We start from the raw sequence: 26,582 nt of genomic DNA on the forward strand, positions 1-26,582 counted from the left end.
TCACAGATCATCTCTGGGTTTCGCCGCTCCTTCTGCTTCCGGGAGCCTCCTTTTCCTTCTCTGTAAAACGAGAGGATTGGAGTAAGTGATCTCTCAAATTCTTCCACTTGTAGTAACGCTCTGCTTCTTCTCATTTATCCGTACGAAGCAGTCAGTGGCGTGAAAGCCAGGTTAAGAATAACGGTGCTCCGCTGCAGACGTGTCTGGTAGTGATAAGAAAGTAAGCTTTTCTTCAGGTAGAGAGCTGCCCAGTTCTGGAACCATCCTCTCCATCCTGCGATCCTTTGGATAAGCCGTCTCTAAGAGGTTTTTTGCGGGCTCAGTTCCCTCACGGTCCGCTTGCTGTCTGGGGCGCATCGTTGTTTTGTGGTGGTTGTTTTGTTTTTTAACTGACAATTTGGGGGACATCTATGCAGTTCATGCCATCGTTGTGGTGACCACCATACCAGGCAGAGAGGAGTTGATTTGGGGCCCCAGCGGGATACTTGGAGTTCTCTGTGCTGGCTTTGCCCTTTCTAGGCCACTGGAAAAGGAAATAGCTGAAGTTGAAACTGACCTCTGTTGCCCCCACTCTGCCCTCCCCCTCCCACCCATACACTAGGCCAACTATCACAGCTTTGTAGAGTCTGTTCTTCAGATTCCTGAAATCTCCTGAGCTCAACCTGTGGTCACATTGTGCCTGGCACCAGGTAATTAAGGGGTAAGCAGCATAGGAAAAAAATTACCATTTCTTTTCTGGTTGGGTGGTGTAATAAAAATCATTGAGCCTTTTCAGAAGCTCACACTAAGTGCCTGAACTTGAGGGGGGGAAAAAGGATCTGAACTTGATCTTCAACCTAAAAGTGCTTATTTTCTGTTAAAGTAAATTGCAGAGAATTGCCAAAGTTACAAGATTAAATTATATATGTGAAGATGGTCGAGAGAAATGCTAGTTTACAAACAAGCTTTTTGGACACAAAGCTGGTGAGAAGAAAAATATTTGATCAGGCTGTTCTTTTTTTTTTTTTTTTTTAATGTTTATTTTTGAGACAGAGAGAGAGCATGAACAGGGGAGGGTCAGAGAAAGAGGGAGACACAGAATCCGAAACAGGCTCCAGGCTCTGAGCTGTCAGCACAGAGCCCGACATGGGGCTCTAACCCACGGACCGCGAGATCATGACCTGAGCCGAAGTCGGACGCTTAACCGACTGAGCTACCCAGGCACCCCTGATCAGGCTGTTCTTTCAGGAAAGAATAACTTTTGTTTTCAGTTGGCTTTTTGCCTGTCTCCCCTTTTTCCAAATGATGAGAGAAAGGAGGGCTTTGGATACATTTTCCATAGCGTAGGATTTTTTTTCCTATGGGAGCACAGAGCATCTCACACCTACAGGAAAAGTTTACTGCCAAATTGGAAGAGTCGGTAATACGAAGCATTCCCAGCCGAGAGAGTAAAAATGAGGGCTGTGGGGGAAAATAGACACAGAAAGAGGTAGAGGAGAAGGACGGGAGTGAAAGAGGGGGAAGGAACGGGAATCTTTAAAGTACAGATTGATAACCCACAGGCCTCCGGATGGGAAGAGATGCTTATGAAGGGTCAGTAAAGTTGCTTCAGGGATTTCCTGTTCCTCCCGCTGCGTTTTCTTTTACGTTGTTAGAAGTAGCCCAAACTTGGACAAAAAGAAGAGAAAACTTGTGGAGGCTGTATCTGAAGTTTCAGTGTCCAAGATAATTGATTTAATAAGAGCATTTTCAGCATGCCCTTTATTGCCAATTGTCTTACATCACGCTGCTCCCAATGACAGTTGAATTTATCCTCAGTTCCCTGAATTTCCTGCTCTTTGGGATGAGCTTTGCCTTAGTCTTCAGAGGGGAGAGCTGTTTGCAAGGGAAGGGCAGGTGCCCTGTATTGCTTGAAGTGGAGAAGGTGGGTTCTGTCCTGTCCGGCTGCGGTTCCTGGTGCCCTCCTCTTCTCTGATTTTTGTGGACTGAATAAATAAACAACTTATTTGTATCAGAGAATGAGTGATTTTTAAAGTTCATTATGATCAAAGAAGATGGTCGAGTGTTCCTTCAATTGTGGACGTATTCTTGTATAGATTGTAGCATAGAACTCCACAGAATTTTCGTGGCAGCTTGCTTTTACCATTTCTGGAAACTAAAAAGTAAATTGAATTAGCAACACTGTGAATTTTTGAGAAATTGACTAGAGAGACAAATAGTGTTAATGCTGTTGAAGGTGTACCTTTCTTTCTGTCTCTTGCTTAAGGCGACTAGTACAGTGTAGTGGATATTGTCGGTGGTAGAAAAATAACTCAAATCTCTATGTAGGTATTTGCACAATTATAACCGTAGCCCTCATTATGCATGTTTCTGTTCTGCCACGTGTTTAATCTTGAACTTGCATGGAGCATGCAGAGCTTAGAAACGTAACATTGATTTAACCCCTGAATGTTGAAAAGATAACACACATTCCCTTGTTGCTAATACACGAATCTGGGCAAAGGGACCAGGGCTTTGTTGGGAATCTGGGCATGTAGAAAAATTGTCGTGTTAGGTGTAAAAGAGCATTGTGTTCATGGTTCGAGTTTTGTCTTTAGAATAAAACGAGAACGTACTTTGAATCAGTAAAAAACGTACAGAAATGCGCTCTGAAGCACTGGTTTACGCGGCCCGTTCCTGTGAAATTAAACGCATGGAGGGACTCACGGGTTTAATGTTTCGTGGTCCTCCTCGTCCTTCCATCGGCTGGACAGTCTGCTCAGAACTTCTTCTTCCCTGCAGTTGATCCAGTCCCCCGTGACAACCCCCCTCGGGCTGATCATGTTGAAGACGACTTCAGAAGAGCTGGCCTGTCCCCGTGAGGACCTCAGCGTGGCTCGGAAGGAGGAGCTGCGGAAGCTGCTGCTGGACCAGGTGCAGACTGTGCTCGGGCTGCTGACAGGTGAGCCGTTCGGTGGAGGCCAGGGACGCTGGCGGTGGCGCTCTGAACTTTTGAGCAGTTTTGCTTGTGACCGTGGCCGAGTTGAAAAACAAGGAATGTGGCGGTGGCGTGTGCGGTCAGCACTGAGCCCCGTGTCCGGCACGTGGTAGGACCTCCCCAGATGCTCGTAACCTACTTGTTTGTACTGTCTTTATGAATCGGTCCTCACTGTCACTGTCGTTAAGGAGGTAGAGATCAGGTCACGGGAATGTGATTGAAATGCCAAGCGCCGCATTCTCAGTAAGGTGGGTGGCGAGCACTTCATGTAAAATAATTTGAATATAAGATCAGGAGAAGTTGGAGGAGGGGGGATGGGGAAACTTCAAAATCCACTCAGGGAGGCGAGACCAGATGTGGCATCCGCACCCCGTGCGCCCGGTCGTGGTCGTAAGTAGCATTTTCCTCGTCATCTTGTCCGTTTTATCAGAGCCTCGTAACCGTGTGTGAGGAGTAAGAATAAACAGAAAGCAAAAGCAAGCCGCACAACGAGACGGGAAGGCGGGACGAGGGTGGAGCACGCCGGCTCACCAGGGCCCTGCCGCTTGCTTGTGACGAGGAGCAGGTGCAGCCCTAGTCTCGGGGCCCTTGAGGCGCCGGGGGCCCGCTTGCTGCTTGAAGGAATGCCGCAGCGCAAAAAAAAAAAAAAAAAAAAAAAAAAAAAAGAGAGAGAAAAACAGTTTTTATCTGCAGCCCCTCTGCCCAGACTTCCTCTCGGATCTCTAGGAACTTGCTTCTTTTGTCTGTGTTACAAAAGTGCTGGGCGTGCGGTGGGCACTTAAAATCGGTTGAGAGTGCCCGATCAAAAGCAGACTTGTCGTTTGCCCCGTGTCCTTCCCCACATCCCTAGGGGAGACCCACACCGCAGAGCATTTGTTCATTCAGAGCACGTTCAGCGATGCCCCCAACTAGATGTCACATTTCTATAGTTAAGGACCACGTCTGATATCTCTGTGTCCTGCCGTGAAGACGTTAACATTTTCTCAGTTGGGGTTAATTCACAAAGCGTCAAATCCTCCATCTGACGGTGTCACAACTAGGCTTTTAATACGTTCACAAAGTTGCGCAACGATCCCGCGATCTAATTCCAGAACACTTTCATTACTGCCCTTTCCCCCTCCAACCCCTGGCAACCACTAATCTGTTCATCTCTGTGGATTTTCCTATTTGGCCTTTTCGTTTAAAAAAAAAAAAAAAAATCATACACTATGTGGCCTTCGTAGTGGGATACTTCAAAGCCCATCCATGTTATAATATTAAATGTTTTGAAAACACCGTACTTTCAAAAGCTTTTACAGCTGATCATCTTATGCAGTAGGTTCCATAAAGAGGTACCGAGAGGAATAAAACAGTCCCTGTCTCTAATGAGGGGTACTTGAGTTGGGGAGAAAGACAGCTAAAGCCAGTGTGTTAAGAGTTTAGTAGAGGTGCGTTTTACTCACAGGCAGAACTGAGCAGACGAGACTTCCTGGGGACGATGGCGGCTGGGTGGCGCTCTGAGGGATGGACAGGCAGCAGCCTGGTAGAAAGGTCCAGCTTGGATTGGCAGGAGGAGAGCAGGTCAGAAGTTGGTGTGGAAGGAGTAGCACCCCGTTGAGCGTGCGCAGCCTTTGTATGGAGGTGGGGGTGAGGCCAGGTGGGGGAGCAGAGGCCTGAGGGAAGCCATGTTCCATGGGTGGGTGGCGCTGTTGGCTGGGCGAGGGGCGGAAGAGAAGCAGTGGCAGGTTTGTGGGGGAAGATGAATTGAGTTTAGGACATCCAGGTGGCGGTGTCCGGGAGTGTCTAGTTGGACCTACGGTGGGGAGAGGGAGGTTTAAATACTGACGTTTGATCGAAGGGATCAGATCTGTTTTTAAATCTGACTTTCATAGGTTAGACTTCATTTCTCTCTTAAACTCCATTTCTCCTTCCTCGCTAGGTATCTTGGAGACTGTCTGGGACAAGCACAGTGTCACTGCTGCCACCCCACCACCATCCCCGACCTCAGGAGAAAGTGGTACGGTCTGCCCACCACGTATGCTGTTCCTCTTTTTAAATGCACTTGGGGGGCTCGATGGGGTAGCGATTGCTTATCTATGCCAGATACAGATGCTGATTTTTCCTTCATCACTTTTTGGCCTCTCTGCCCACGTTTTCTGAGTAGGTAGCTCTACTTGGTTCTTTGTAAGTACTTGTACTTCCTTAATGTAACGTTTTGAACAACATACGTTGTTTCTTCCTTACCCATCAGAAAAATGGCACCTTTGATGTTCTGTCATCTATTTCCGTTCCCTTCAGCTTACAACTGTGTTGTCCCTCCTGGTTTGTTTTTTGCTCTTTCTCAGATTTCATGGCTGTATTGCTCATGCTCACGTTGGCATGAGCCCGTGGGCCTGAAAGGTCTGCTTTGCAGTTATGCAGGGGTCAAGGTCCGAGGAGCTGGTTGGCTTCCTGAAGCCGGGGTGTGTGGGGGGGGGAGTAGGGGGGCAGGGGGGATCGTAGGGGGGGCGGCACGACACATGGGAGAAGAGGATGTGGAATGCTTTCTTCCCTTCGGGGCTCGGGGAAGATGGGGCCAGTGTGCAGTAATCACATCACCATCAACTTAGATCAGTTCAGAATAATTTGATAAAGCATGGCTATATTTACAGTATCACTAAGTAGTTTACTGGAGGCTGATTATCCACAGTTACATTAATCAGTCTTTCAGAAGTGAGTGCAGTTCGCCTAAAAATGGCTACTTCAAGGATAGAAAGAGGAAATTGTGTCTGAGCAGAAACTTTTCGTTTCTGAATGCTTGTGTTTACACTAAATGATCACAGGTGCTTTTCAAGTAGAGTACATCCTGTGAATTGCATATTGTTGCTTCCTCTGCTGTAAAGGTTGGTTGGTATGGCTGAGGGGAAATATTTCTCCATCTTTCTCCTTTACCCCAGGAAATGGGCTGTTGAAATCAGACACCTCTAAGCCCGAGCTGTTTCATGTAGCCTGTTATTGTTAGTATGTGGAAGCTGAAATTCTCGCAGAGCTGAAAATACAGCATGACGTTTTGAGGACTGCTCATAGTCTACCAATTTATTCCAAATTCCATTTGTCATACTTGGATTAAAAACTGTTAGCCACTTGTCAGACTTCTTAGATGAAACACTATTACAGAGCTTTAGAGTGTTTTAAAAGCCAACAGGGATTTGAACTTTATTTGTACTTGGTGGCAGACTTTCATTTTCAACGTGGATATTTGAGATGACTTAGCAGATTTAAATTTTGCAATACGTGATGATTAAAGGAAAAACTGCAAATGAGGCAGAGCCTTGCTTTCATGAGGGTACACTTTGGAATCTCTTGCAGGTTAGCTGATCTTAGAATATGTCATTTCGTTTAAATAGTAGCTTGCAAAGATTAGTTCTGTTGAATTGGATTTGGTTTTAGGTGGTTGAATAGTGGCTTAGCATCCAGTTTCAGTTAGCAGTTTACTCTAGTAAAACTTGTTTTTCTGAGATCATTTCCCAATGCCAAAAGTGGTATGTTTTAGTTGGCTTTGTTCAGCTACATGTTCTGAGCGAACTCAGTTTATGCTTTGATAGACTTATTTTCCTGGAGGCCAGGTTGGGGAATATCAGATAATACAAATCAAAAATATATTCTTGCCTCTTTTCTATGTTGCCTAGGTTTTGTTTATGAGGTTAGGTAAAATACAGTATGAACCAACTTGACATTTCCATATAAACAAAACCTAAAAACGTGGTGTGTATTTCTTGAGAATTGCCTCTTAGACAGTATTAAGACATTTTTGAAGTCTTGAATTTTAGTATTTGAGAAAGAACAAAACAAATGGAGACTGTTTGGAGCCTGGGAAGTTAAGCAAGCTGGTATACTTCCCCTTAAAAAAATAAAAAAAATAGGGGGCACCTGGGTGGTCCAGTCAGTTGAACGTCCAACTTCAGCTTAGGACACGATCTCACAGTTTGTGAGTTTGAGCCCCGTGTTGGGCTCGCTGCTGGCAGCACAGAGCCTGCTCTGGATTCTCTGTCCCTCTCCTGCTCATGTTCTCTTGCTCTCTCTCTCTCTGTCTCTGTCTCTCTCTCTCTCTCAAAAATAAAACATTAAAAAAAATACAGGATTGCATGTTCATTTGACATGCCTTTTTCTCTGACAGTTGCAAGTGAAGCTGTTGGATCTTGTTCCATTATTTGGATGATGCTGAGGATTTAATTAACATTTATTTTGATGGTTTTGCTCAACTGCCTTTGTGCACTTAAGACACCAATTAAGCAGTAAGATTTCTAAAAAGTTGTTGAGCTTTATTGACCTAATAAGCTCGCTGTTACGGACAAAAATTATTCTGAGCAACCTTAGGGCCCAGTGAATAAAGCAGATAATTCCTATACCCACCCCACCCAACCTTTATTTAATCGGCAATCCCTGCTGGAATCCCCGAATCCCTCCGCGGTGGGTTTGGTGTTTTTTCCCCCCTGCATACTTTCTGGTAGCATCGTTTTTGTCTGATCATTTTCAAAGAACAAAGCCCGGGGACGAGTCCCTGCGGTGGCTACTCTGGCAGTCTGGAGATAGAAGAAGCTTTGAAGGGTGCTTGTGGTCTGCTTCTCAGAATAGTTCCTCAAATTGTTGCCTTATCTTTGAAACTTGCCTCATTAGACCAGAATCCTGTGAAGTAGATGACGGTTTCATCTCTCGTTTACGAACGAGGAAACCGGGGCTCATGGGGGAAATCACGTCACCAGTAAGTGGTGGAGCAGGGGCGGCCTCGGCGCACGGTCTTCGTCCGAAGTTTGCCTTCTCGGCCGCTCAGCCCGCGTCTCTCTGCCTCCCCCTCCCCCTGGTTCAGAGCCCCGGCTACCCCGCATCTGCTGGGCGCCTTCCCGGACTGCGGCCGTCCTGGGCTGTGAGACGAGCAGGAGAGGAGGAGCAGTGCTCCGAGGACGGAACGTGACCGTGCCCTCCACACGCTGGGGCTGCGGCTTCCTGCTGCGCCCGGGCGGCCTCAGCCCCTCTGCTTTCAGAGCCTCTCCTCGTCCTCCCCTCTCTTTGCCTGGACAGATGGGGTGGGGGAAGCAGGGAACAAAATGAAATGGTGTGAATACTGCAGCTCCGAGTTAGCTTTCACTGTTCCGCAATAAAACTCGAGACCGTACCTTTCATCGGCGTGACGTGTACTGTCCAGTGTGGGTCTGTGCGGATACCAGTGATGGCAGGAGTCCGGGGTGCAGGTACGTTAGAGAGCTCAGATGATGGGGACCAGTTTATGCCTTCCTGTTTTCTCCCACACTTTGCAGATTGCAGATCTTTGTGCACTTGGAAATCTTGTCACGTGTTCCCTTGTAAGCTGCTTAGAGGAAGATGTCTCTCGGGAGGGTCACTCAACTCCTGTGATCTCATTTTCTTAGCCTAAGGGCTCCTTGACTGGAATTTCTCTCCATTTCGCTGGACTGAGGCTGCAGTGAGATCCCTGGTTCTCAGTGGGGAGTGATTTTGCCCTGCAGGGGATATCTGGCTGGCAGCACGAGAAGTATTTTGGCTAGCGTAAGGGAGGAGAGGGTACTGCTGGCATCTGATGAGTGGAAGCCGGGGGTGTTGCTAGATATCCTACGACGCGCAGAACGATAACGAATTATCCAGCCCTGGATGTCAGTAGTGCCGAGGTCGAGAAACCCTGGATTAGAAAACGTAGAACTGAATAGAAAACACGACATTTAAAGAAATAAAAAAGTAAAAAAGCCCAGGGGATCTTTGCATGAATGCCTGACCTGTCTGGGTTACTTCCAAGTGAGTAAATGCACCAGAGTCGTCCAGGCACCTCTCGGCAGGGATGCACATTGCCGCCAGAGCCTGGCCTGATTCAGAGAAGCCGGTCGTTCACAGGCTCTACAACCAAGATGTTACCCTGTTGCATAGGTAGCTTGTCAGGCTCTCTCAAGTTTGCATTGGAAATGCAGCATGAAGCAATGTCTGTTCTGTGGTAATTCCTTCCCCTTTGTTTAAAGTACAATTTTTGAGGGGCTCCTGGGTGGCTCAGTTGGCCGAGCATCCAACTTCGGCTCGGGTCACGATCTTGTGGTTTGTGGGTTTGAGCCCCTCATTGGGCTCTGTGCTGACAGTACATGTCCTTTGTCTCCCTCTCTGCCTCTCCCCTACTTGCTCTATCAACAACAACAACAACAACAACAATTTAAAAAAATACAATTTTTGGAAAGCTCTTTGTAGTCTACTAAAATACTTTGAAATATTTAAAGTCGAATAAAATCATCACTTCTCAGCCTTTTGGCTAAGATCAAGTGTAGTATCTGTTCATATCAGTTTAAAGTTGAATAAAATCATTTTCATTGAGAACAACCTTAAAAGAGTCTTGTTTTGAGGGGCAAAAATCATAGGTCATCTTACACACTTAAAGAATTTTGCATAATCCCATTCAGCATTTGCCCTTGGGCTTACGTCTTTCTACAGTTGTGGTCCTGGTGCGCACGCTCTTTTAGTTAGGACTTTAGAGCATACATATTTTCCCGTATTTGAATCTTAGCTTTCTTATCGCTTTGCCTGGCTGCCTGATCCTTCCAGTGGGTCTGCTTTCTGGGAAGGAGCATAGGCTTAGGGGCCAGACCTGGGTTTCCGTTTCAGCTCTACTTCTTATGAGCTGAGGAACACGGGGCAAACACTTAATCTACCTGGGTCTTATTCTAACAGTTTTGTAAATGCAGATAATAACATCTACCTTAGAGCTGTGGGCATGAAGCGAGAATATGTATGTAAAGTGCGTAATGCCGCACTAAGCAAATAATAACAACACATTAGATGGTGGCTGTTCTTACATAATTATTGTTGTTGTTGTTTTGCTTTTTCCCCCTTTGGCAATCCTCGTCTGGAAAAATTCTTCTGAGCTAAAGAGTAGAGAGACAACTTTTTGGTTTTGCTTTCGTTTTTAAAGCCAGGATTTATTTCTAATTAAAAATGCTCAAGAGATTTAAAAGGTCCAAGGGCCCAAAGATGTCCAGGTCTCATAGAACATAGATGGTATCTGTTGGTTAAGTGTCCATTTGATCCTGGTTAATTATTTGGCCCCTTAATCCTTCTAGTTGGGTGGTGGTGGTTTCCTCTAACACCAACATCTTTCATAAATGGCCCCAGTCCATGAATGACAAGAAGAGCGACACCAGAAACAGTTACTATCTTTGAAAGAGAGAAAGTTGAACATATGACTCAGGTGGACAGCCACCACAGCAGTTCCAGAAATCAACCTTATTAATCCAGCAACAAACTGAAATATGCCCAGATTGTACTTGAACATCCTTCTTGCGTTCTTCTTTGAAACCAGGTCCTCTGATGATCAGTGTGGGCAGCTGAGATCATGATGAGTCTTACCTAGTACTAAATGCAGCTCTTTCAGAGCAGAGACCACTGGACATCCTACCAGCTAAAATGCCAGGGGACAGATTTTTAATCTGCCTGTTTTTCAATAGGCTCCCTGCCCAAGGTGGGGCTTGATTGAGCTCACGACCCTGAGATCAAAAGAGTTGCATGCTCCACCGACTGAGCCAGCCAGGTGCCCCCCTTTTTAACCTACTTTTAACAGTAGAAATTAAACCCCTTATTAATAAATCACAAAATCCTCATGTTACTGGCAGAGGAGATGAGGCTGAGAAAGATTAATCCGTTCGTATTCATTCAACATTAGTATTAAAGTAGCAGTTTTCAGTAGGTCTGGGGGTCCCTGGAGGTCCCCCAAGCCCTTTCAGGCGTCCCAAAGATCAAATAGATGTTCATAAAGATACTATGACTTTTTTTTAAAGTGTTTATTTTTGAGAGAGAGAGTGCAAGTGGAGGAGGTGCAGAAAGAGAGGGAATCAGAGGCCCTGCACTGACAACCGAGAGCTCGATGCAGGGCTCGAACTCACGAACTGTGAGATCCAGACCTGAGCTGAAGTCAGACGCTCCAGCGCCTGAGCCACCCGGGCACCCCATGTTGTTTGTCATTTTTACACATGCTCTCATGAGTATACTGGATAGAACTCAATCAGATCCCACATTGCAGTTAACCTTTAAGAAATTTGAAGTGAAAGTTTAATACTGGAGAATAGCTGCAGTTACCCAGAAAGGCCGCCGAAGAGCTGCTTTCTTTTTCAATTGTGTATCTCTGGGAAGCTGTTTTTTCATATACTTCAGTGAAAATAGCATATTGCAACAGATTGAAGCAGATGAGAGAGTCTAGCGATCTTTTTTTAAGCCAGACAGGCATTAGAGAGATTTCCAAAAATGTACAAACGGTGCTACTCTTCTCACTTATTTTTTGACGGCAAAGTACACTTTATCACTTAAAAATATTTTATGCTAACATGTAATGGGTTTAATATTATTAAATGAATATTTAAAATACAGTATTTGAAAACTTCAGTTTTAAATTCTGTGTGATGAATATCAATAGAAATAACCCGCATAAAAGTTCTTTGGCATCCTCAATAATTTTTTCTTTTAATGTTTGTTTAGTTATTTTAAAAAATTTAAAAAAGAATTTAATGTTTATCTTCTTTGAGAGAGAGAGAGAGAGCAGGGGAGGGGCAGAGAGAAAGGGAGATAGAGAATCTGAAGCAGGCTCCAGGCTCTGAGCTGTTAGTGCAGAGCCTGATGAGGGGCTCGAACTCACAGACTGCAAGATCATGACCTGCGCTAAAGTTGGACGCTTAACCAACTGAGCCACCCAGGCACCCCTATTTATTCTTGAGAGAGTGGGGGCCGGGGGAGGGGGGGGGGCGGGACAGAGGATCCAAAGCGGGCTCTGTGGAGAGCAGAGACCCTGATGCGGGGCTTGAACTCCCGAACTACAAGGTCATGACCTGAGCCGAAGTTGGATGCTCAGCTAGCTGACTGAGCCACGCAGGCACCCCTGCATCCTCAATAATTCTTTTTTATTTTTTTTAATGTTTTTTTAACGTTTATTCATTTTTTGATAGAGAAAGAGTGTGAGTGGGGGGGAGGGGCAGAGAGAGAAGGAGACACAGAATCCGTAGCAGGCTCCAGGCTCTGAACTGACAGTACAGAGCCCGACGCGGGGCTCGAACTCATGGACCGTGAGAACTCACGGACCTGAGACTCACGGACGTGAGAACTCACGGACTCACAGACCTGAGCCGAAGTTGGATGCTTAACCGACTAAACCACCCAGGCGCCCCCTCAATAATTCTTAAGAGTGTAAAAAAGTTCTGGGATCAAAATGTTTGAGAATTGTTTCTGTAAAGCACAAAATACAGTGTAAAGATTTAGCCACTCTTCCACCATCCAGAAATAACGTCATTCCAGATGCCTCTCTCTATATAGATACAGAGAGGTTAAGCTAAATAAAAAGACAAAGTGGCATCATATCATACATTTTAATTTTTTTAAAGATTTTATTTTTAAGTAATATCTCTACCCAACGCGGGGCTTGAACTCATGACCCCAAGGCCAAGAGTCACATACTCTCCTGACTGAGCCATCCAGGTGCCCTAGTTTTTATTTTTCATAGCAACAAATTGTAGTTTTACCTGAATTGAATGGGAAGTATTAACCCTAAGGGAATTCCTGACCTTGGGGTGGTTTTGCCACAGGAATATTAGTTTGTAAAAGACACCTCTAGGATTAAGAAGAAAAAAAAAAGATTATGAAAACCATTTTCTTACTACATGTTTTAATCCTAGCCCATATGTTTTGAGACAACGTGCTTGTGAAAGAAGAGGGAGTTAGGCAGCACACCCTCTGTGATTCCTACATATGTTTAGTCTTGATTCTATATTTAATCCAAGCTTGCTGTAGTCCCCTTGCCACAGCTGCTCCATTCCTTAATTCTGCGTTTTTGTTTGTTGCTTTATTTGCATGGTTTCACGAACAGGATCCTCCTTAAGAGGCTGTGGGCAATATGTTACCTGAGTTTCTGTGTTTGAGAAAATGTCCCCTTCCTTCGTACTCAAAGGAGGGCTTTGGGTTAAGTCATTTTCTGCCTCAGAACTTGTGGGTACTCTGCCACTGCTGTCTGGTTTCTTGCGTGACTGCGGAGAAGTCTGAGTGTGGTGTTTTATCTTCTGTGCTTGTGCTTTTTCTGCCTACGTTCCTTCCTTATTCCTAAGATTCTTAGTCTTTATCATTTCTTCTTGAGGCAGAATAAGCCCCTTTATTTTGTATATGCATGTCTTTTTTTCAGGAAAGTTTTCTTCTTGTTATAGCTTTGAATGTCCGTCTTCTCTAAAATCATGATACCTTTTTTTTTGCAATCCCCATTTCGTCTCGCGTGCTTTCCGTTAGTCTCATGCTTCTCAAAAATGAAGCATGTTGGAGGTTCCTCAGAAAGTTAAAAAAAGAACTACTCCAGGACCCAGCAGCACTACTGAGTATTTACCCGATGAATGACAAAAACACCAGTTCAGAGGGATACATGCACTCCTATGTTGATAGCTGCATTATTTGTAATAGCCAAGATACGGAAGCAGCCCAAGTGTCCCATCAGTTGATGAATGGATAAAGAAGGTGTGGTATGTCTATTCAGTAGAATATTGTTCAGCCATTAAAACACACACACACACACACACACACACACACACACACACACACACACACAAAGAAGAATGAAATCTTGCCATTTGCAATGACCTGTATGGATGGAGCTAGAGGTATTATGCTATGCGAAGTAAGTCCGAGGAGGACAAATACCATATGATTTCAGTCATATATGGAATTTAAGAAGTAAAGCAAATGAGAAAAGCAGAAAAAGAGACAAACTAAGAAAGAGACTCTTAACTGTAGAGAACAAACCGATGGTAACCAGAGGGGAGGTGGGGGGTGGGTGAAATAGGTGACGGGGATTAAGGAGCACGCTTGTGATGAGTGCCAGGTGATTAAAATAAAAACTTAAAAAAAAAAAAGCTAAAAAAATTAAGCATGCGCAAGAATCACTTCTTGGAAAGTATGTAAAAACCCGTGTCTCGACCACATGCCTCCAGGATCCCCAGCAGCACGTGTGGGCGGGGCCTGAGAATTTATATTTCTGACAAGCTGCCAGATGTGCTGACGATACAGGTCCACAGACTTACCTCGAGCAGCGCAGTAGTTCTCAGTGTTTTTGTCTCTGGACCCCCTTATTTAATTGAAATATAATTGACCTATAACACTGTAGCTCCAGGGGTACAACGTCATGGTGTATGTATTGCAAACTGATGGTAACGGAAAGTGGAGTTAATATCCATTACCACACACGGTTAAAAATTGTCTTTCTTATGATGGGAACTTTTAAAATTCACTCCCCTAGCAACTTTCAAATACACAGTACGGTCTCGTTAACTAGCTGTAGTCACCACTGTACATTGTATCCCCAGGACTTCTGTCTCTTCTAACTGGAAGTTTGTATTTCTTGACCCCCTTCGCCCGTTTTGCCCACCCTGCCACCCAGGATGGCTTTACTCCTAAAAGTCGCCATGGTCCTCAAAGAGCTTTGTGGGTTGTATCTGTTGACATAACACTGAGGAAATTTACATTAATTCATTTAAAAAGAACTGTGCTGAACTCGACATACGAACAAAGAATGTATTTTAACGAAAGGTGCATTCTCCGAAGCAAACGAAAGTTTCCTGAATGGCATTATTTTCCGTTTCTACAGGTATCTTTAATGTGTAGCTTGGTGAAAGGTGGCTTTTGTTTTCTCTTTGTTGTACTTAAACTGGTTTGTAAGAGACTTGGTAGGGTGGTTGTTAAAACCTTTGTGTATTTCCAGGTGACTTACTGAGTAACCTGCTGCAGAGTCCTAGTTCAGCCAAACTGTTGAACCAGCCAATCCCCATCCTTGATGCGGAGAGTGAGTATATGTGTTCCCTGGCCTTGGAGTGCCTGGCCCATCTCTTCAGTTGGATTCCTCTGTCTGCCAGCATCACCCCGTCCCTCCTAACCACCATCTTCCACTTTGCGCGCTTTGGCTGTGACATCCGGGCCAGAAAGATGGCATCAGTTAACGGCAGCAGCCAGAACTGTGTGTTGGGTCAGGAGCGTGGCCGTCTTGGGGTCCTGGCCATGTCCTGCATCAATGAACTCATGTCCAAGAACTGTGTGCCTATGGAATTCGAGGAGTATTTACTGCGTATGTTCCAGCAGACTTTCTACCTCCTGCAGAAAATCACCAAGGATAACAATGCCCACACGGTGAAGAGCAGGCTAGAAGAACTCGATGAGAGGTAATGAACACGGGTGTGGAACCGGCCGCGCCCTAAGAAGGGGCCTTGACCGTTTACCGTGTTGTGCCGCACGGTGTCTGTAATCCTCTTTGGTTTCAGAATTTGGGGCCCCTGATGAGGAACGGACAGGTAGGTGTGTACCAGTAAGTCTGAGCTTAGCTGGAAGGGCTAGGGTGGTAGAGGGGAGCGAGCCACGTTTGGAAAGTGACTGTGAATTGTGCAGGTTTGTTGTCTTTTCCCCCGTCTGTCTCCTGTCCTCCCTTCCACCCCCACCCCTCGTCCTCACGATTCGCCTGCAGGTCTGAGTGGCGCAGGAGCCGAGTCTGCTGCTCGTGCGTAGCCAGGAACGTGGGAGGAGGCCGCGGAGGTACAGGAGTTCTAATCCCCCCTTTTCACTTGACGTTGCTTGTCAGTTTTGACTCCGTGACTTTCCCCCAGTGCACACCGTGCAGCGTGTAGGCATGTCGTTGTTACTGTGAGTTTTACACACACGGCACATTTCCATCAAAAGCAAGAGATGGGAATATGGGCACGTCTTAGCGTGGCACACACCGTGTTTCTTTGTGACCCTCCCCTTGAATGGAGCTGAAAATTACCTCGCTTTTCCTTCTGAAGTACTCACACAGATGACGCTGTCACGGTACCCTGAGGCGTGGTCTCATGTATCTCCCTCCAGATGATGTCATTTATCTGTCTTAGAGCTTTCATCGATGTGACGCTGGCTACTGCTGTGTAAAAGCAAGAGAGAAAATTAGAAACTTACATTTAAAAGCATCATGTTGACTGTTCAGAAACTTCCAGGCAGATACATTGTATTGAGTTAGAAAATTCTTCTAGAGCGCTGGGCAGCAAATGTTGTTAATATGTTAATCCACTTTCCTTGGCTTGCTTTTTGCTATTAAGCTGCGTAGAGTTAAGGCATTTTCCTTTTCCTTAGAGTAAGTAGCAGAATGTAAAGTCAAGTGCTTACAGACCATTTTAGTGCTTTTTAATTTAGCAACTTTGTTAAGGTTTTTCTAAAGTTAAAAACATAGATGCCTAAGATTGTTTTGGTTTGGTCCATTGTAAACAAGCTTTGTGTGACATTTTCTTTGTATAATCACAAAAGAGCTTGTAATCTCTTATGGTGATATGTTGGTTTTATGTTGCATTTTATAATAGCTTTCTGTATGAATTCAGAGGCATCGGCATGCAAACAGACAATTTCATATCCTTTCTAGCTTTGGTTAAGAAAGGCTGTACTTTATATGTTAAAAGTCTAGCCGCTCGTACCGACCATCAGGTATCAGTTGTTTTGAGTTTTCCGTGAGGCATAATGTTCGTGATGGCTGACGTTCTGATGGCATAGAGATGTCGTCGTGGGTTACCTATGTACTGATTTTGTTACGTGTAACTTCTGTGCTTTTGGTTTTATATTTTAATCCTATGCTTCCTATTGCCCTGTGAAAGCTGAGAGGTGCCTGGAAGCAGAAAGGTGACATGAACAATACTGTGTGCTTGCTTCCTGGCTCTTGGGCCCCTGACCACTAATTCTAAACAGCTAAGTCCATTCTCGGTTGTTTAGGGGCTACTTACCCCAGGGCCTTTGCTTCTCTTCTCCTTTCCTGCCTGTTTCTAACTTTCAACTGCTCATTAGCACCTGTACCAGAAGGTGGGCAAGGGAAAGAAAATGAGGTGAAATAAAATCTATAGGTTTAGCTGCCGAAAGGCCCTTGTTTGTGTGCCCAAAAACTTGGGTTGGAGAGTGAAATAAAATCGAGATTGCGTGACATGTACCCAAGCTTCTCTTTATTTCATGGGTGGCAGGGAATCGAGTGCATCTTCCTAGAGAGCAATAAACTGGGTGACGGCTCTGACTGTCACGTTAGAAGCAGAACGAGGAATAAGGAGCCCCTGCTGTTGAGTATCTGTGGTCAAAGGCATCGAGAGAAGTCTCTTCACGCCTGACTCTCTAAAAACAGTTGATTCAAATGCCTTAACTGTGTTTCAAGTTTTTGGTCCCATGATCCACAGAGGCGGCCGTTCTCCTGATCAAGCAGATTAATGTTTTTGTTTTTGTTTTAAACTGCAAAAAAGTTTACATGTGTGTTAGCTAGCCGTTTGGAGGTCAGGCAGGCAGGTTGGCCGCCCTCAGGGTGCTGGGTCCCAGGCACGATATGGGACATTTTATTTATGGGGCAATTTTGTTCTTCTGAGTAGTTGTCTTTTTCTCCCCCATTATTATTGCATAGATCCTTGCTTTAAAAAACAAAAAACAAAATTTTTTGCAGTTAGGACTTTCAGAATTGGTTTTAGCCATTATTTAATTTTTGACTAAGGCCCATAAGTAAGTCTTTATCGGTGTCCGCAATGTGATCCGTGGAGGTATGTCCATCTCATTTTCGAATCACCTTTTGGTATTTAGGGGCTTAAAATGACAGTTTGTGACATGTGAGAGTGATGATGTGCTGTGTATCTAGTAACAACAGTCTCTTATCCTTGCAGCTGGGACCCACACTCCTCTGGGAAATGATATTGTACATACACATGAGTTGGGGAGCCACTGTGCTGTGAAAGGAAAGAGCACTGGCGTGGGAGTGGATGCTAGTTGGTAGTCCCATTTTGCCATGAGCTGGCCCAGTGACCTTGGGCAGGTCACTGGATCTCCCTGGGCCTCGTCTGTACAGTGAAGCGCCAGACTGAATTGTCCCCGAGGCCTGTCCAGCTCGGGCAGCTTCTTCCCATCCCTTATATGTGCAGTCACTTTCTGAGTAGATCGGGATGTGCTTACGTTTATTGAGGGCTGGGAGCCGGAGGGTGGCGGGGTGGGGGGGTGGGAAACGAGCATTAGGTTCCAAGTCTGCATATACGTTATCCAGATGCCATGCCTTTGGTATAGCCTTGTTTTGTTCTTAGCACATTCACGTTAATATTTTGGGCTCCTAGCAAAGGCAACCAGCCTTCCAGACTTGCCACATTGACATGACGCACATGCTCTGCCCCTTGACTTTTTAGTATCATTTTCTTTCCCTTGAATCGGTTGTAGCATGAAGGACTTAGAAACCGCGAGAGCCCTAGTTTATAAGATGTCTTAGTAGAGAGTGCCTGAGGATTAAAGTTGCTTTTCTGCTATGTTTCAGGTGGTAATGGAATGAAGGGTTGCCTGACCTGTAGGTAATTGTTGCAGGCCTTTATCTTTTTAACTGAAAAGCTGTTTTAAATCTGTGTAGTTCTGTACTGAAAGAAATTTGGATTGAATTTGAGTTCTCTTCTAAGGAGGTGGCTGGGTTTCTGATCGTCTCTTCTCGTCTTCTTGTCTTACTTAGCTATGTCGAGAAGTTTACTGACTTCCTGCGGCTCTTCGTGAGTGTCCACCTGAGAAGAATCGAGTCCTACTCCCAGTTCCCTGTGGTGGAGTTTTTGACGCTTTTGTTCAAGTACACATTTCATCAGGTAAAGCACCAGCACCGCTCATCCTTTTCCTCCTGAAAAAGCGCGCTTTGTTGTTTCCAGGGTAAAGAGTTTATTTCCCGAACGTTTATATAGTGTTGGCTTTGTGAAGATTAACACGTTTGTCCTTCCTAATGACCCTTTGAGGTGGGTGTTATTATCGTCATCTCCACTTTCCAGATAAAGAAACTGAGGCGCAGAGTAACCGGCTCAGGGTCATACAGTTAATTAAGTGGTGGGGCCAGGCGTTTGAACTCCTAGAGTCTGTGTTCTTAACCACTGTTTTGTTGGAGAAGCAAAAGATAGAAATAGTCTGAAATTAGGGCCTTTCCTTCTGTAACTGGCACTAAAACTTCCTACAGGGAAATTATAAATAATGAAGCTCGGGGCACCTGGGTGTTCGGTGGGTTAAGCGTCCGACTCTTGGTTTTTCAGTTCAGGTCATGATCCTCGTGGTTTGTGGGTTTGAGCCCTTTGGGATTCTCTTGTCTGCCTGTCTCTCTCTGCCCCTCCCCCACTCACTCTCTGTCTCTCTGTCTCTCTTAAATAAATAAACGTTTAAAAAAAAAAAACCAATATTATAAAAAAAATAAATACTGAAGCTCTGAGGAGTTAAGTTTTGGCGGATCGGATTTTTGCTCCCATTCAACAAATACTTTTTGAGCTCCTGGTGTATCAGGAGCTGGGCGTATAAACCCTCACAAGCAAAGTCCTTGTGCCTTGTTTACATTTTGTGGCCCAGTGTCTTTTCTTTATATACATATTTTAAACGGTTTATTGAGGTAGGATTATATATCTCATGAAATTCACCCATCGTGATTGTACAGCTCCCTGATGTTCACTAGATTTGTAGACTCGTGCAGTCATCATCAGCCTGGTTTTAGACATTTCTGTCGTGTCTTCTCCCTTGTGCATTTGTGTGTGTGTGTGTGTGTAATTTATTTTTTAATTCCAGTATAATTAATGCAGTGTTATATGAGTTTCAAGTGTACAATATAGTGATTCAACAGTTCTGTACATTACTCAGCGCTCATCCTTCTGTGAGTGTCTTTAAAATAAGTTTTCTATTGAAGTATCACACCCATTCGGAGAAGCGCATAGATCCTGCGTGGACAGCTTGATGAATTTTCCCAAAATGAACACGGCCACGTAACCACCACCTTCGTCAAGAAGTAGAACATTACTGCCAGCTCCGCCTTGGGTGCCTTCCCCTTCACTTCCCGTGCGTCACCCCAGTCTTGACCTTAACGTCCCAGATTCCTTTTGCCTGTTGTGGAACTTCTCTCAGTGGATGTCTCCAGTATATATTTGTTTTGTCTGGCTTTTTCATTCCACATCACGTTTGTGAGATTCACCTGTGTTGTGTGTGTGGCAGTAGTTTGTTTTCATGGCTTTATAGTAAGTCATTATCTGAAAATCTGTCCCACTGCAGATATGAGCTGCTCGGTTTTTGGTGATCATGAATTCTCTTGCAGTGGGCGTTCTCATACATGCTTTTGGGTGTACCTGTGTAGCTCTTTCTGTTGGCGTAACCTGGGTATGACGTTCCCGGGTCAGGGAAGGCATGTGATTTTATAAGTTGTGGATTTTACGTGTCGTGGAAGTTTAAACCACCGATGATGTAGCTTCACGAGGGTAGAAGAGAGACAAGGGCCTAGGCTGGGAGGGGTGTGTGTGTGTGGTTGGGGATTTGGAGCGAGGGTTTGGTGTGTGAGCTAGCCTTTCTCAGGGGGGTACTTGGCACATAAAAGTAAGCGCCCCCAGTGGGTAAGGGTGAACCGCTCCTGGGTGCAGCAGGGAGGGTGGGGGTGGAGGAGGACTAGGGTTGAGGAAGTATCAGGATGTCTGGTAGAGGGGCCAGTGAGTGCAGGGCAGGAAGGACAGCACTCTCAGTTCACCAGACCTAAGAAGGGATGGGAGAGGTGATGAGATGTGGGAGGGCGAGGGGGTGGGAGAGAAGCATTCCGGGTAGGAGCGTCTTGAGATGGATCCAGAGACCTCCCGGAGGGGACCGGGAAGAAAGGATTCAATAGATACGTTAGGATAAGTGTAGCAGAAATGAAAGAGATGGGGAGCCAGTGCTGAGGTCACAAAGAAGGGGTTTTGGGGAAAGTGGAATGAAAATGTTTTGCAGTTTGCTCTGCCTGTGAAGTTTTATATCTGCCCTTTATATAGGACATAGAAGAAAGCTAAGTACGAGTTTTAAAGTATGCATGTCTTATGCCTACTTTTTTGGACCTGAACCCAACAAACAGTTCTGTGTTGGAGCTCTGGTTGTTTCTATGCGGTCTGTGTCCTTGGACCAGTCTTTTTAATTGCCTTCTATTTCAGTTTCCTCACTTAAGGAGATCGACTGTGGTGGGCATCTTCACAGTCTTGCCCCTGTTCATCTTCTGTGGTCCTTTGCCTAGAATTTTAGGTGTTGGTTTTCCATTGAAATCAAAGTGGTGGTTTTGTATGTTTATATATTACATGTATATACTGGGAAAAGAAACGAATATGGTCATGAAGCAGACAACAAGCTTCTTTCTTTGTCCTTTACCTGAGGTTACTGTCAGCTGAGCTTCCTTGTACTCTCTTGGTCTCCTGTATGAGGACCTTCCTTCCTTCTGTTCTTTTTTTTCTCTTTCAAAAAATTAAAAAAAATTTTTTTAAATTATTTATTTGTTTATTTTTTAATTTACATCCAAGCGAGTTAGCATATAGCGCAACAATGATTTCAGGAGTAGATTCCAGTGATTCATCCCCTATGTATAACGCCCAGTGCTCATCCCAACAGGTGTCTTCCTTATGCCCCTTCCCCATTTAGCCCATCCCCCCTCCCGCAACCCCTCCAGCAACCCTGTTTGTTCTCTGTATTTAAGAGTCTCTTATGTTTTGTCCCCCTCCCTGTTTTTATATTATTTTTGCTGCCCTTCCCTTATGTTCGTCTGTTTTGTGTCTTAAATTCCTCATATGAGTGAAGTCACATGATGTTTGTCTTTCTCTAATTTTGCTTAGCATAATAATACCTTCTAGTTCCATCTGTGTAGTTGCAAATGGCAAGATTTCATTCTTTTTGATTCTTTTTGATTGCCGAGTAATACTCCATTGTGTGTGTGTGTGTGTGTGTGTGTGTGTGTGTGTGTGTACACACCACATCATCTTTATCCATTCATCTGGAGGCGCTTCCTTTCTGGGTGCGGGCTCTTGGACTATGGGAGTCAGTGTCCTTTGAGGTCCAGGAAGAAGCAGATTTGAGCATTGGGCGGAGGGGCAGGAAGCTAGAAGGTGTTCTGTGCAGTTTACTGTAGGCTGGGCTGCCTATCGTAAATGGGCAGGGTGCACTCCAGGGTCAGGAGCTGGCGGTAGTAAGGGAGTTCTTTGGGGTAAGACTTAAGAATAAGAAATGAAGTGCCCTCAAGAGACAGTTTTAAGTTCTCATCTGGTCATTAACAGTGTGATCATACTTTATCATGGTTTAATTATCTGCAAAGCTGGAAAACGTTCTTTCCTCTTGTCTAGAGGGTTATGAGTGTACTCAGTATTTTTGCCTTTTGTTTCTAAAATTCAGAGGGGTGCCTGGCTGGCTCAGTTGGCGGAGCATCTGACTCTTGGTGTCAGGGTCGTGAGTTCGAGCCCCATGTTGAGTATAGAGATTACTTAAAAAAAATTTCATAAGAAATTTTAGTACTGGTCATCATATATTGAAGGAATAGTAATAAGACAAAGGTGGTGTTAGTATCTTTCTATAAGCATCTCCTCTCTCTTGTTTCTTGTCCTGCATTTTTTCTTTCACCGAAGTGTCCCACCACAGCCCCTCTGGCCACTAGTGCTCAGCAGGTGTTTGCCTCTGGCGTTGCTCCCCTCGCTGTGGTGTCCCCTCTGAGCATCTGATTTCTGTCTTCCTGGTCCTCTTACTGCATCCTTAGCAGTTCCTTCTGGGCCTTGCATTTTCATCCCGCCCCCTTTTCCTAAAACAGTGCCTGGGGTGGTGTGGCACCGGAGAACAGGGCTCTACACCAGGAGTCTGAAGTTCCACATTCTGGTTCTCTTTCTGTTCCTTATCTTTTCATCTTGCGCAGGTGACTTTGCTTTGGAGCCTTGGTTTCTTTTCTTTTCTTTTTTTTTTTTTTTTAATATGTTTTTATTTATTTTTGAGAGAAAGACAGCACAAGCAGGGGAGGGGCAGAGAGAGAGGGAAACACGGAATCCGAAGCAGGCTCCAGGCTCTGAGCTGTCAGTACAGAGCCCGACGCGGGGCTCGAACTCACAGACTGTGAGATCATGACCTGAGCTGAAGTCTGACGCTTAACCGACTGAGCCACCCAGGCACCCCCCAAAAGCACTTCCTGATCAGCTATGTTCTGTGGAGGAGAACATGGGTGTTTTTATTTATTTATTTTTTTTTTAAATTTTTTTTTTTTTTCAACGTTTTTTTATTTATTTTTGGGACAGAGAGAGACAGAGCATGAACGGGGGAGGGGCAGAGAGAGAGGGAGACACAGAATCGGAAACAGGCTCCAGGCTCCGAGCCATCAGCCCAGAGCCTGACGCGGGGCTCGAACTCACAGACCGCGAGATCGTGACCTGGCTGAAGTCGGACGCTTAACCGACTGCGCCACCCAGGCGCCCCAACATGGGTGTTTTTAAACCTAGGAAGGCCAACTGAGTGATTGACTCAGCAAGCTGAAGCCAGGGAAGACTCCCATTTCCTGGCTGTGCAAATTGAGTGCCTGTCTACAAGCTACTTATATTATTTCCACGTGGCTTATTGTTTTCTGTGCTTATTCTTCTGGTTCACTTCATGTCATGGACATCCTGGATTTTGCAAAGGATGAAGTGGAGACAGGAAATGGTCATTTTCTTTTCAGAGGATGGCCCTGTCAGGTCCTGACTGTCCGTTCCAAGGCAACCCTGTGAGTTGTGAGGTTGGACTCTGCCCCAGTCTGCCCCGGAAAAAGTTAGCTTTCTGTCTCAGACTGCGTACAGAACTCCCATCTCCTGCTACCACCCAATGGGCAAATCCCACACATGCCCTTATAAGCCTCTGGATTTCCTTGTGGATCCGAGATGGAAGGAAACTGATCCAAGAAGATGATGGTCTTACTTCTTTCCCTATCTGATCCTGCCGCCCAACATTGCTTCAATGAAGCAATCACAAAACCAAAGAGCTCTTATAGGTAGCAAGAAATTGAGTGGATATAGAAGGGATTGGGGGGGGGGGGCACAAGTTGAAATTGAATATGCGTGAGAAGGACTAGACGTTGGAGAATGTAGTGCCTGGAGTTTACATGAAATAGAATCTCAAGGCTCTTGAGGAATCAGAGCGCAATGAGTCAGGCACTAGACCCTACAGAGACTTGTTCTTCTCTCCTCACTTTGTCTTTGTCAATACCTGGTTAGAGGTTGCTCTTAGCCCATTGGACACCCCTCCTTCTGCAGATGAGATCATGCCTGAGAGTCAGACTTAAGCTAATTTTCAGTCTGTTAATGTAGGAAGACTGCAGATGTTACTTTTCTAACTTTCAAATATGTAAACTTGTCACCTTCAGAACCATCGAAACTTACTTCTGGTTTCCTAATGATATGTAGAACGAGCATTTACTGGGGTGGGGGGGGGGTGGTAAAGGGATCTGGTTTGAATAAATCATGTCCCTGGATCTCAATTTCTTTTTCTCTAAAACAGATTTGAATGGGATGATCTGTAAGAGTCCTCCCCATCGATCTCAGATTTAAAGATTGGTGTCTGCTTGGCTTATTTTGTAATTAAGTTTGTCCTGCATAGAATCTCCCTAATGATATGTTCCATGGCACCTTTGTCTTGTTAGGTTCACCAGGGCCCAGTCATGAAAACCATTTGAAAGATTGCAGTTGCGGTTACCAGGAAGTGGAGGGAATCTAGGCTTCGGGTTGTACCATTCTGATGGAAATAAACACTGGTGGGGACGTTTCTAAGGAGGAGCTGCGTTAAGTAATTTCATTGTCTGGATTTCTTTTGCATCATAGCCCACTCATGAAGGTTACTTCTCTTGTTTGGATATCTGGACGCTCTTTCTGGACTATCTGACAAGTAAAATTAAAAGCCGTCTGGGAGACAAGGAAGCAGTTCTCAACAGGTAAACCTCAGAAACACTGATAAATAGAAATAGACATTTTTGCGTTCTTCTTGTGGCTTAAAGGGACAGCCGGGCCGTCAGACCTCTTCAGTGAAACTGGGTCACACAAGCTGGGTAGGTAGTAATGTCATTGAGCATTTTCATTTATTTTTTTCCCCCTTTAAATATTTCATTTTCTTAAGACATTTTATTTTCTGATTAAAAATGTAATTTGTATAGTTCTTCAGCTGTGATAACTGTCTCAAGGGTTTGTTTTTAAGTGGCCCTTATTTTAGAGATTAAAAACTGAAGTATTTATTGGATGGATGAAATGATAGGACGTCTGGGATTTGCCTTAAAATAATCCACTGGGATAGAGGGAAAGGAGGGTCGGCCATGTGTTGATAATTGATGTTGACCTTTATTGATGGTAACTTGGGGTTCATTATTCTAGCTCCTTTTGTATGTGTGTGAAAATTTCCTAAATAAAGTAGTAAATACCTGCTGTGAAAAATAAGTATTTTAAAAACTAGGAAAAGATAGAAAAATATAAAGAAAAGATATCCATAATCCCGCAGTCCAGCGATAATTACTTTTGTACTTTCTATTGTATTTATTTCTATTGTATTTATCTATTTAATTTAAAAAAATGTTTATTTATTTTAGAGAGAGAGCGCGAGTAGGGGAGGGGCAGAGAGAGGGAGACACAGAATCCGAAGCTGGCTCCAGGCTCCGAGCTGTCAGCACAGAGCCAGATGCAGGGCTTGAACCCACGAACTCCGAGATCGTGACCTGAGCTGAAGTCGGATGCTTAACCGATTGATCCACCCAGGCGCCACTCTATTGTATTTTTTAAAAAACAGAAAATGGGGAAATGTTTTTCCCCTTATGTTCCTCAAGGTCATTTTTCTTGCTTGCAGGCAGAAAGTGTAGTTCCTGTCCACCATAGTTATTTAGTTAAGAAGTGAAATATTGAGCTAATGAATCTAGAACGCTTGGCACATTACGAATGCTCGCTCAGTAGATGGCATCAGTGGCTGGTGGTGAGTGAACACCCCTTCCTAGCAATGTGCCCTGTGGGGGGCGGCGAGGAGAATCCTGGCCTGGGAAGAGATCGGACCCTCTGGAAACCCACCCTCGTATTGGTGAAGTTTTAATGAGTTTTTATAATCTTAAACTGAATATTTGCATTTCAAGTTAAAAATCTGCACTTTTGTTCCCAAACATTATTTGTGTGATTGCAAAATAGCTTGCAAGTTGCTTTGTTGTCAGGTCAGATGTGCTTTGTGGGTGTATATTCGTGTATCCGAAACTCTTACACAACAGTAGATCCTGTTTTTGGTGATTTTGCCAACTAAAAGTTAGTTATTGTGTTTTTGAATGAGATTCTTCAAAGGAAAGGTATTTTTGCCTTATTCTCTATTTCGTATGCTGAACAGTTGGGTCCTGTAGTTCCGGGACTGTGCTTGATTTTGCTATGTTTAGTGGGAGATTTGACATCTCACGCTTGTTGGAAGAATAAACTGAGGAAATGATTAATATGAAAATGCTTTTTAAAGCACAGTACAAAAGTGTTTTAGGTGTGGAGAATATGGTTCCATTGAGAAAATCTGCAGAGTGTAGTATTAAATAGATTTTAGTATTAATCTGGCAGATTATTGGTGTTAAAGATACCCTTGTGCACACCAACCTACCAACAGAAGGAGCAGTGGTATACAATTTAAATTCCTTTTCTGCTTCATGGGAGCAGTGTTACTTTTGGTCAAGTTATATGCTGATCACATTTCCTCTTGCAAAACGTGCATGTTGACCTCTCTCTCAGGATGGTTAGGATTCAAGGAAATCACATATATAAAATGCCTGGCACAGTATTTAGCCTGTATTAGGCACTCAGTAAATGGTCCCAGTGATGACTGCAACCATGATAATAAGTAGTAGAAG

General features: G+C 44.5%; 1 protein-coding gene, 2 long non-coding RNA genes and 1 other non-coding gene across 11 annotated transcripts in view; 3 read left to right on the forward strand and 1 right to left on the reverse strand.

Annotated features, from left to right (window-relative positions):
* Nucleotides 1-26,582, forward strand: part of XPO6 (exportin 6) — a 103,582-nt gene that overhangs the window by 37,865 nt on the left and 39,135 nt on the right. For 5 of the 8 annotated variants that reach the window (XM_078440050.1, XM_078440048.1, XM_078440047.1 and 2 more), the window contains exons 5-9: nt 2,761-2,920; nt 4,875-4,970; nt 14,682-15,135; nt 18,441-18,567; nt 24,553-24,662. In XM_078440050.1, the coding sequence (XP_078296176.1) occupies nt 2,761-2,920; nt 4,875-4,970; nt 14,682-15,135; nt 18,441-18,567; nt 24,553-24,662 (947 nt within the window). The remainder of the gene's footprint in view (nt 1-2,760; nt 2,921-4,874; nt 4,971-14,681; nt 15,136-18,440; nt 18,568-24,552; nt 24,663-26,582) is intronic. The other 3 variants (XM_078440049.2, XM_078440054.2, XM_078440053.2) reach the window with 1 other exon arrangement.
* Nucleotides 1,290-2,780, reverse strand: LOC144614768 (uncharacterized). The gene is made up of 2 exons (XR_013552902.1): nt 2,686-2,780; nt 1,290-2,134 (listed from the first exon to the last, which is right to left on the reverse strand). It is a non-coding gene; the product is annotated as an uncharacterized LOC144614768 (long non-coding RNA).
* Nucleotides 5,429-8,025, forward strand: LOC144614767 (uncharacterized). Its single transcript, XR_013552901.1, has 2 exons — nt 5,429-7,676; nt 7,782-8,025. It is a non-coding gene; the product is annotated as an uncharacterized LOC144614767 (long non-coding RNA).
* On the forward strand, nt 9,199-9,390 carry LOC132689810 (U2 spliceosomal RNA). The gene has a single exon (XR_009615160.1). It is a non-coding gene; the product is annotated as a U2 spliceosomal RNA (small nuclear RNA).

The sequence above is a fragment of the Panthera onca genome, chromosome E3 (genome assembly GCF_046562875.1).
Source record: "Panthera onca isolate mPanOnc1 chromosome E3, mPanOnc1 haplotype 2, whole genome shotgun sequence".
Lineage (NCBI taxonomy): Eukaryota > Metazoa > Chordata > Mammalia > Carnivora > Felidae > Panthera > Panthera onca.